Source organism: Herpailurus yagouaroundi, unplaced genomic scaffold (assembly GCF_014898765.1).
Source record: "Herpailurus yagouaroundi ecotype Mexico unplaced genomic scaffold, PumYag 199, whole genome shotgun sequence".
In the NCBI taxonomy this organism is placed as follows: domain Eukaryota; kingdom Metazoa; phylum Chordata; class Mammalia; order Carnivora; family Felidae; genus Herpailurus; species Herpailurus yagouaroundi.
Window position 1 is genome coordinate 14,012,317 of NW_024412430.1, and position 10,758 is coordinate 14,023,074.

At 44.3% G+C, this 10,758-nt stretch overlaps 1 protein-coding gene across 1 annotated transcript in view; it reads left to right on the top strand.

The window, feature by feature from the left end:
• The window catches only part of SMARCA2 (SWI/SNF related BAF chromatin remodeling complex subunit ATPase 2), a 185,551-nt gene that overhangs the window by 99,195 nt on the left and 75,598 nt on the right, over positions 1-10,758 (top strand). Inside the window, exons 26-27 of the mRNA XM_040449259.1 lie at positions 3,717-3,944; positions 7,507-7,584. Coding sequence (XP_040305193.1) covers positions 3,717-3,944; positions 7,507-7,584 — 306 coding nt within the window. The remainder of the gene's footprint in view (positions 1-3,716; positions 3,945-7,506; positions 7,585-10,758) is intronic.

Here is a 10,758-nt window from a genome sequence, read left to right on the forward strand (position 1 = left end):
TCTGTCTCTCTGTCTCTCTCTCTCTCTCTCTCTCTCTCTCTCACACACACACACACACACACACACACACACACACACACACACATACTTTTACAACCAGCAACCAAAGGTGTAACTCCAGAATCAAGTAAATTGCATGAGCAATTCATTCACTTTTCACTGTATTTGAGCTAATATCTCGAATTTGCTCTGGTCTGATTTGCCCCAGATTCCTGGCACTGGGACATACATTTCTCCAAATATTTTTATCTGCCACAGGTAGGTTCACCGTCACCTGACTTGGACAACTGAGCTGACCAGAGTTTTCATGGCTGTCACTTAAACATGGCCATTACTTTGGGCAAACTTTTTTTTTTTCCTTTCACTTTCAGAAATCAGTTATCTTACAATGATAGAGTAAGTACTGATTTTTCATTTAAAAAGTAAGACAGCTAACTTTCATTAAGCCACCACTCCACTGGATACGATGAGGCAGTTTGCATACCTAATTTCCTACCTAATCCTCAAAATATTTCACATTAGGTAACCAGTCAGTATTAAGTCACCCATGTCTGTCTGGGTGTGAATCCTGGCTTTGGGCTCTTTCTACCCTATACCCCTGCATAAATATTGCATGGTCCCCAAAATGAAAGTTGTGGAGCTCTTTTTACCTTGTTGGTTCCAGTGTGCTTTGAAAAACAAAAGTGTCTATAATAATCCTAAGTCAGTTGAATCAAAATTAAGTCCTATTGATGAAATCGCAGGTCCATTTGCGAAGTTGAAGATAGAGGCCAAGAAGTTGCTACTTGGAGGCCCTTGCTAGAAGTCAGGACAGCACATACGCATGTGGAATTAGCAATAAAATCCCTCGGAATTACCAAGACTCTCATTTCCAAACTGCGAATCAGAAACATGGGTTGATGCCTTTACTATTAGCCCATGGAGTTTGAACTGTTTTGTTACCGCAGAATGGCCACCCACAAAGTTACCTTGCAGGTCCTTTTCCCAGGCTATGTTCTTATGTGCAGATAGAATCACACCTAATTAGTGTGGCCAAGTGTCAGGCGACTCCGATCTCAGAGGTACTGAAGAATCCGTTCAATGACGAAAGCACGTTTTTCTTTGTCATAGTATCCCCTGCCCCCCGCTCCCCACTTTAGCTTAGAGACTCAGAGGCTAAACATTCTATAAACTACTTCAGCCTGGGGGTGTCTAGGTGGCTCAGTTGGTTAAACATCTGATATTGGCTCAGGTCATGATCTCACGGTTCCTGAGTTCGAGCCCCGCATCAGGCTCTGTGCTGACAGCTTGGAACCTGGAGCCTGCTTTGGATTCTGTGTCTCCCTCTCTCTCTGCCTCCCCACCTCACACTCACTCACTCTCTCTCTCTCTCTCTCTCTCTCTCTCTCTCAAATATAAGTAAACATTAAAAAACATTAAAAAATTTTTTTAAACCTTCAGCTTAGAAATAATAATTTTGGCTACTTTCCAAATAGATCGTTTTATTTTTTTTAATAATTTTTCTAACCTTTAAAAAAATATTTATTTATTTTTGAGAGGAAACGTGTGAGTGGGGGAAGGGGCAGAGAGAGAAGGGGCCAGAGGATCCTAAGTGGGCTCTTTGCTGACAGCACAGTTGCTCAGTGCTTGCTCTTGGCCCAGACAGTCTAGAACATTTACTAGTAATACTTATTGTTGGGCCCGTTCAGGAAACATTCCACTGACCCCTGTTCTAGGAATAATCAGAGGTGGATAACATACACCTCGCTGTTTTGAAATCTGCTTCACCATTCTCGTGAGCGTTTGTCGAGAGAGATGGTTGAACTAAGAGCTTGAAAATGAAGTTTAGGGTTCCGACCCCCTCTCCCCCTACCAGCTTTGGATGGTACGTCTCCAACCCACCTTCTCCTGTTTTGGGAACGTAATCTAATTTGGTTGGATCCCAGCTGTGTTTGTGTTTCAGCTGTCTGATATTTATATTACTCGGGTATCTTCTGAGGAAACATATTGGCCTTACGAGTCATTTAATTGTAGAGGTCCCTGCAGCAAAGACGGGTGTCCTGGACAGACTTTGGCCTGTTGCCGTCTCGTGCCATGTGCATGGCCAGGAAATTCATCAGGCCAAGTGGCTGGGCTTCCTGCTATAGAGCATCAGCTCTGTGCAAAACAGGGCATCTGGGATGCCGGATACAGGGGACAGACTTTTACCCCCAAAACGTGTACGGGTCTAACGGGGGGTGCATGGAAACCACTAATTAACATTGGCCCAGAGACCATCACCTAGATCAAAGTGACACACCAAGATGTTTTTGTGGTGTAGCATTGAAATCAGGTAGCTCGGCCTCCTAGGTTTAGTAAGGGTTTGATTTAAAGAATTCATTACAACTGTTTTCTTCTTATAAGAGTAACACAGGTTTAAAGCAGAAAAAAAAAATTGTTCAACCACTTGAAAGTAAAATGAGGGAAATTTAATAATGACTTTATTCTTCGTTACTTGGAAGTGTAAATTCCTGCCTTTTACTTGGTTTACGTAAATATGCACATATGAGATCCACGTGTACGTAGTCATATGTAACGTGTCGTTTTTACTTGTTACTGCTTTGTGTCATTAAATCTCCTATAATTAATTTGTGTGGTGCTATGCATATAGTATATGGTACATACATACAAAGATTAATTTTTTTAACCAATCTGTTATTGTTGAATGTTGATTTAATTCTGCTTTAAAAACAAAAACAAAAAACAGGGGTGCCTGAGTGGCTCAGTCGGTTAAGCATCCGACATTGGCTCAGGTCATAACCTCACAGCTCCTGAGTTCAAGCCCCACATCAGGCTCTGTGCTGACAGCTCAGAGCCTGGAGCCTGCTTCAGATTCTGTCTCTGTCTCTGCCCTCCCCTGCTTACAGGCTCTCTCTCTCTCTCTCTCTCAAATATAAATCAACATAAAAAAAATTTAAAAACCATTGTAAATGATATATAATGCCAAGAGGTACACCCATATTTGTAAATCTTTGTGCATATCCTATCCATGATTATTCCCGTAGGATAAATTACCAGAAGCAAAATTTCAGGAGTCAGAGATCATACCCAGTTTTAACACTTTTGGTACTTGGTTCCGGATTTCTTTCCCCCAAAACTTTGACCAATTTAGCATTCCACAAGCTATAATTTGGGGAATTCTTTTCATTGCCCAAACTAAAGATGGAGTCTTTGGTAGAATTAGATGCATGGAGATCTGCCCCCTGACAAGTCCCTATCTGTACAGTGTATATGTATACTGTATGTACGTATAATTCACAGATGTTTTAAAAATCGTCTCTAACACTTTAGACCAGCGTCTAGTGTTTCTTGAGATTTAAGGTTAGTTGTAAGTAATATCAAAGTCATAAATCTGACATCAAATTTAATGGGGTCTTCGTTTGTTTTGTGTTTTAGTTCGGGACAAAATCTGATGGTGAACCTAGGGACGGGTGCAAACACCTTGATGCCTGGATTTCAAAACCTGATATGTATTTCGGTTGGCTTGGCCGATCAGAGCCCAGCTTCCCTCAACTAGGGAAGAACTCAGGTTTTCCAGAGAAGGTGGCTTGCATACATTAAAAATGAAAGCAAGATCTTTTCACTAGCGTGGGTGGGTTAAGTAACCCTCTACGCGCCCCTGTCTCTCGGGCAGGTGACTTGTTCGCTGGGCTGAGGCAGGTGCGCTGGCCCTCAGAGCCTGTGGTTCTCCCTCACAGGATCTACAAGCACAAGACCGAGCTCACCGCATCGGCCAGCAGAACGAGGTCCGGGTGCTGAGGCTGTGCACTGTCAACAGCGTGGAGGAAAAGATTCTCGCGGCCGCGAAATACAAGCTGAACGTGGATCAGAAAGTGATCCAGGCGGGTATGTTTGATCAGAAGTCTTCAAGCCACGAGCGGAGGGCATTCCTACAGGCCATCCTGGAGCACGAAGAAGAAAACGAGGTACGATAGAAAGCCGAGCTGATGAAATCTCACAGCGGCCTTTTGTCTCGGAAGGATTAAGAACGACCTGTTCGTTCTTTAAAGAATTTGCTGGGCTGGCGTTGATTAAAATGAATAAATTAGCTGCCTGTCTTACATCCCAAGCACAGAAAGCCTCTGAAAGTCATCCAGACCAGTGTCTTAAAAGCCTTTGCTAGAGGCACCTCAAGGCTCAGCCAGGGCACACCCCCTTGGCTCCCCCCGCCCCGAGAGACGCAGACGGGGTGCTTAATCGTACTGAAATGCCGCCTTCTGTAGGGAAGATGCAGCATTGCACAGGGGCCCCTGGTACCCGGACACAATCAGCCAGATGAGAGTAGACACCGCCAGAAAGAAGGGTCCCTCCTTGCCTTGTCTCTCTGCCATCCCCCTACCCTGGGCCCTCTCTGTCTTTTGCCTTTTGATTAAGCTCTTCAGTATGTTTGTAGGACAAGCCCTCACAGCCATCTTAACGTGTTTTCTTGTACTTACACTCTGAAAGCAGGACTTTGACCTCCAGTGCAAATTTTTCTGTAAAAGCTGACCAAAGGCTGAGAAAATGACCAGCTTAAAAAAAAAAAAAAATCTCTTTACTTGGCAAGATTGTTCAAAGAACACATTCCTTATGTTTCTCTAAGGGGGTCTTTTTTTTTTTTTTTAACTTTTTAAGTTTATTTATTCACGTAGAGAGAGAGAGCACGAGTATGAGTGGGGGACGGGGGGTGGGCGCAGAGAGAGAGAGAATCCCAAACAGATTCTGCTGTCAGCGCAGAGCCCGATGTGTGCTTGAACTCACGCACCCATGAGATCGTGACCTGAGCCAAAGCCGGGTGCTTAACCCACTAAGCGACACAGGCGCCCCTCTAAGGGGGTCTTTAGGTAGTCGCTTGTATTTTTTTTAGATTGCCAATTTTAGTAATTCTATACTGAATTTTCAACCCGAACAGATTTGAAAGAGATCAAAAGACATAGTTCTAATGTAGTCTAGAAAAGTGTGCAAAATACCAGCACCAATCCTTACCATAAAATTGTCTTGGGATGGACAGATTTGGTTTGATGTCCCTATATTTGTAAGCTGAGGAGTGGGTTTACCTTAGCATATTCATACGGAATACTATTTTCATTGCATGTACTAGATATAGTTCGATTTTGCCTTAAGTAGGATATATGTTTTTGAAATCTTCTATAAATTATAAACCAAATTCATTTGAAAGTCTCCCGTACATTTTTTTGCGTGTGTGAAATGAGCCTAAATGTGAAGTAGATCTTGATATTCAAATGAATCCTGAAATGAATCTTTTTGCAAACTGAAGAGCACTTTTATACCGTGCTTCCTCCTAACTTGTAGGTCTAATATATTTGATTAGTTATGTATTAGGTTTTGTTAAAATAATGAAAAATATGTGTGCACACGCATTCATACATCCACCCGTATTTTTAAAATTGTGATCTCAAATAATTCACCACTCTGATTCTTAAAATTGAATACGTGATAGAGGCTTGATTCTTGAAATTGACTGGTCCAGATTTAGAATCTTGTTGTCAGGTAAATTTTGTGTTCTTGTTTACACACCTGGAAATTAAAAAACATGTATTATTTTTTTGCATGATGTATACTGTCCCAACACAGGTGTGGGCAGAGCTGATACTCAGCCCATGGGCTCTACCCTGGTTTTGCTTTTAACTCGTTTTGTATTGGCCTTGTGAAAGTAGAGGTTGGCCTGGGGAACATGGCGTGCAGAGGAGCCTGGAGCTTTCCACCCGTCCTAGGCTGCAGGGAGATGTCGATGTCTCCCAGCCTCAGGGGCCACCGGGGCTGGGCTGGGGTGGGGCCTGGGGCCAGCCGCATTACTGGGGCTCCACACTCCTTCCAGGCTGTTAGTGTGTCAGACGTGGTGCCATTTACTGGGGGCCCTGTGTCCTGTGTCTGGGTGCCCTGGGCGCCCTGTGTCCAGATCTTTGGAGACACTGACAGACCACAGTCAAGGGCTGTGGTTCCAAATACTGAGGCCGAGTAGGCTGCTTATCTGCACGGCTGACAGGCCGGGAAGTACTAAGATACAAAGACCCCAGGGAGGTATTTTGCACACTTCCCAGCCATTTCATTCTCTGTGAAGGTCAGACCCTTGCAGGCAGGCTTCTTGCCAGTTTACAAGAGAATCTTTTCACCTTACGCGTGGGGATGTGCAAGCCCCCCATTGTGTAGGCAGAGAGTGGATAATATGGGGTTCTAGGTAGTGAGCAAACCAGGGCACCTTTTCACCAAAGGATATGTTAACCAAATTCTTCGTCCCATGAAGTATCAGCCCGCTGCCAGATAGGCTTGGTCTTTGTCAAATGAAATGCAATATTGAGACAAATTTACTTTAATCAGGTTAGAGGCGAACTAGAACAGAAAGCTTTTTACGAGGAATTATTATCTTGAGTCATTAGATATTTGCCTATGGAAATGCATTCACTTCTAACACCGTGCATAAGACATTATCTTGGGAAGAACCATAGTCATTGAAGCTGCTAGGACACTCATACTCTTTCTAGAACAAGGTGCCTCGTTTTTGCACATATAATTTGGGAAACTGGATATTTGAAGTTGTGGGTTTTCCTCTTTTCCTCCTTCTGCCCATACCCTGCGATCCGCCCATTTGATTCTTAACACACTCAGTCAGCATATGATAAAAATAATTTTGGAAGGTAAGTTCTATAGTATATGCCCAACTTTTAGATTTTTTTGTTTTTTTGTAAAGTGTGGAAGTCATAGCATTTCTAGAAAACTTGAGAACTTGGTTTCTGAGGAGTTTGCAGAGAGATCATGTGCTTTGGTCTAATATCACATAAAACGAAACTGTTTCCCCTTATGCACCCATCCAGAACTTTAACTGTTAGCATAATAATTCCCACTGAAACACACTGATTAAACCCATCTTAAAGGCTCTGTATTTGACCTATCTGTACGATTTTTATGGCCTTGTTCTGTGCCTAGTCACAAGCTTTCACATATTGGTGGGTTTCATAAGGTTTTGAAAATCAGCACTTATATGCGGCTTAATAGAATTAAAAGGATTTATGTCAGGCACTTTTTCCCTTACGTTTCCTTACAACTTGACTGTGAACTAAATGTCACGCCCATTTTACAGATGAGGTCATTGAAGCAGGGGAGACGTTAAGTAACTTGTTTCAAAAGTAGTGGAATCAAGATACACACTACCACCACCACCCCCCCGCCCCCCACCAAAAAAACCCAAACCCCCCCCCCCCACACACACACACACACACACACACACACACACACACACACACACACAGTACTTTTCATAGTGTACCATGTGTCCTTCCTAAACAGATTTTGCTCGGGGAAGATTGGTTTGAGTAGCTTGCGAAATAATGATGGCAAATACTACCCCCAATGACCCTTCTCTTTTCTTTGGGGCTTGAGAAATGAATCCCTGTGGTCTACAGGACAGATCCACTTTACTCTTTCATACCTCACCCTGATTGTCCAAACTTTCCCCTAAAGCCTGTTAAATCATTCTGTTCTTAACCCCAGGAAGAAGATGAAGTGCCCGACGATGAGACCCTGAACCAAATGATTGCTCGACGAGAGGAAGAATTTGATCTTTTTATGGTAATACCATAGAAAATCGTGCACCTTTTTCTGTTAACGCGCGATGTCTGGAGCCTGCGTGCCCTGGCAGAACTTCCTTTACGGAGAGCCTGGGCCTTTCAGTTCAGAGGCTGCAGACTGGCTGAATTTAGCCTGCAGACATATTTTGTTTGGCCCACGCGGTGTTTTTTAAAATTTCAAATTTGTTGCCAGCATAAAAAGAATCCTGATTTCTGGCTTCTCTTGAAAAATGAGGGTGGGCAGCACCAGGCCCACGTCTCTGTGTGGAAACAGTTGGCCAGGGCTTAGTGGCAGCCGCACCTTCCAGATGGACAGGCCATGTAGGCTTTGCCCCAGATCCCTGCCCCTGGCCCCCCAGCCCCAATCCCAACTCATTGTAATTCAAGGCCAGCATCATTCTGGGAACCTGCCCTCCTCCTGTAGGTAGTTTACAATCATTCCCTCGCTGTCTCCTTTACTGGATCAAAGCAGATATGCTCCCCAACCAAACAACACGGGTCGTGTGTCTCCTTCCTGTTGAAGAGAGCCTGGCTTAAGCCAGCAGGAGCCTTCCAGATGCACATCAAGGCGTAGCCTTCGCTGAAAGATCGGAATTGGTTGGATTTCGCTGATCTGGGCAGATAGGAAAGAACCTTGACATTTAAGGAATTAACAGCCATGGTTTCAACCTTGACGTTCCATACTACATAGTCACGTGCGATTTTGCTGAAATCTGCACTTGATTTACGTGTGTGGCACGCCCCAGGGTCAGTACGTGCGGAAGCAAGCCCCTCCGGTCGTGAAGGAGGCCCTCAGAAGTGCTATTTTGCTGCATTCTTCAGGCATGCGCTGGACCTCTTTCATCTACTCTGCGGCCCAATGGTCAGAACTGTTTCTGGCACATAGTACTTGCTTAGCAAATCTTGAGTGAACGAATGGCAGCGTTTGCAACATTTTAAGCCCCGTGAAGATGTCAGTGTGGATCAGGACCTGTGAAGTTGCAAGGCTCCTTCCAGTACCATCAATCTTTCCGATCTTTCGGACATTTAGTCTGATGGCGGAATGAGTAAGGAAATGTGAACTGTGATGCGGTCATGCTGCACGGCCCCCAAGTCCAAGGCCCCCAGTTTGAATGTCCTCAAGGTGTCAGGCATTTTGCAGGCGTGAAACAAGTGGATGGGGGTGGGTGGGTGGTGGTGGTAAACCAGAGCTGCTTTGTCTAAGGGGGACAGAGCCGCAAGGCCCCAGGTATCCAGGAATTCCAAATTTCCAAGAGAAGCTGGAAATCTAGGTTTTTTTCATGGGCAATCTCTGGATTTCAAAATGTTTGCAGCTAAATTCAGTTTTGTTTTTATTATGATCTCCTACTGCAGGCCAAATGAAACAGGACTCTGGGCCAGATGTGACCCACAGGATTTGCATCCTCTGTCTTTTTAGCCCAGACAGTCTGAGAAGAGAGCTCCAGCTGTGTGGAGGCTTACGTTATTTTTTGCAATTTTTGACTAGGGAACAACGGTTGTGTCCACACATAAAGATTCGAGATAAAAGACATTTAATTCTTCCTCAGGGAAGTTTTAGGGAGCTGTGGGAATAGCTCCTAACCTGGGATGAGCACTTTGCTCGCCCCACCCCGTTCCTAAGTGAACCACCCTCCTTAGGAAAGGCATTTTTGGCTAGAAGTGATGCAACACAGTCATGTGACAGCATGGCCAATGCAGGGTGTTCCTCAGACCTAAATTTCTGAGCCCCGACTGTTGGTCACCCTTACAGACTGGTGCTCTCCTTGGGGACATTAGAGGTACACATAGGAAACAGACACCTTTTCTCTCCTTGACGAACTTATTAAAATGTAGATTACTGGGGATCACGGGGGCCAGAGGCCCTCAGCTTCCCTGGCTGCTTCCTGATTGGCAATAATTCAGCAGTGCTACAGCCGCAGATACTCTTGAGGCCCAGGAAAGGATAAGCTGCCTGTCATTATACAAATTAGATTAGGCCCAGAGATGGAGATTTTTGCATCAGCAGCCCCGAAGTGAGGGGAAAAGAGTACATCTCTTTTCTGACTTTTGGGCTGGATATTTGTAAAAATTGAAAGCTTCAGGGGAAAAAAAAAAAAAAAGAAAGAAAGAAATGTCTGGCCAAGGCCCAGCTTTCTTTTAATTTGGGAATATTGTATCACGCAAAGAGGAGGCTTAGAACAAATGAAGCTGGCTGGCTAGGGAACACTGTTTTGTAGGCATTTTGATTTGGGGAATGTTCTGCTTGTTAATGGTTGCCTTCTCATTTTTAGATGATACAAAGTTTTGGTTTGGTTTGTTTTTTTTTTTTGTTGTTTTTAAATCCAAGCAGCGGGCTGCCTTTGTCCCATTCTGTATGCATTAGCACCTCCACCAGGGGGCAGGAAATCACATTTGATTCCCTGCCAGCTACTCCTGATGAAAAAGTTCAGTGAGACACAAGAATGGAAAGCAAGCTAGATTTGGATTTCAAATATTTAACCTTTTTATCCCTTATTATTTGAAAAGTTGGTTCTCTATGTAAAAATTAATATAAGGTTATCATTTTATTTATCACGGACACTGTAGTTAAATAACGCACATTAAGCAGATAAGCTAGTCTCTTTAAAATGAAACCTTTCTTTTTTTTTTTTTTTTAATTTTTTTTTTTCGACGTTTATTTATTTTTGGGACAGAGAGAGACAGAGCATGAACGGGGGAGGGGCAGAGAGAGAGGGAGACACAGAATCGGAAACAGGCTCCAGGCTCTGAGCCATCAGCCCAGAGCCCGACGCGGGGCTCGAACTCCCGGACCGCGAGATCCTGACCTGGCTGAAGTCGGACGCTCAACCGACTGCGCCACCCAGGCGCCCCGAAACCTTTCTTTTAAATATTTTTCTTGGGGGCCCCGAAACCTTTCTTTTAAATATTTTTCTTGGGGGCCCCGAAACCTTTCTTTTAAATATTTTTCTTGGGGGCCCCGAAACCTTTCTTTTAAATATTTTTCTTGGGGGCCCCGAAACCTTTCTTTTAAATATTTTTCTTGGGGGCCCCGAAACCTTTCTTTTAAATATTTTTCTTGGGGGCGCCTGGGTGGCGCAGTCGGTTGAGCGTCCGACTTCAGCCAGGTCACGATCTCGCGGTCCGGGAGTTCGAGCCCCGCGTCGGGCTCTGGGCTGATGGCTCAGAGCCTGGAGCA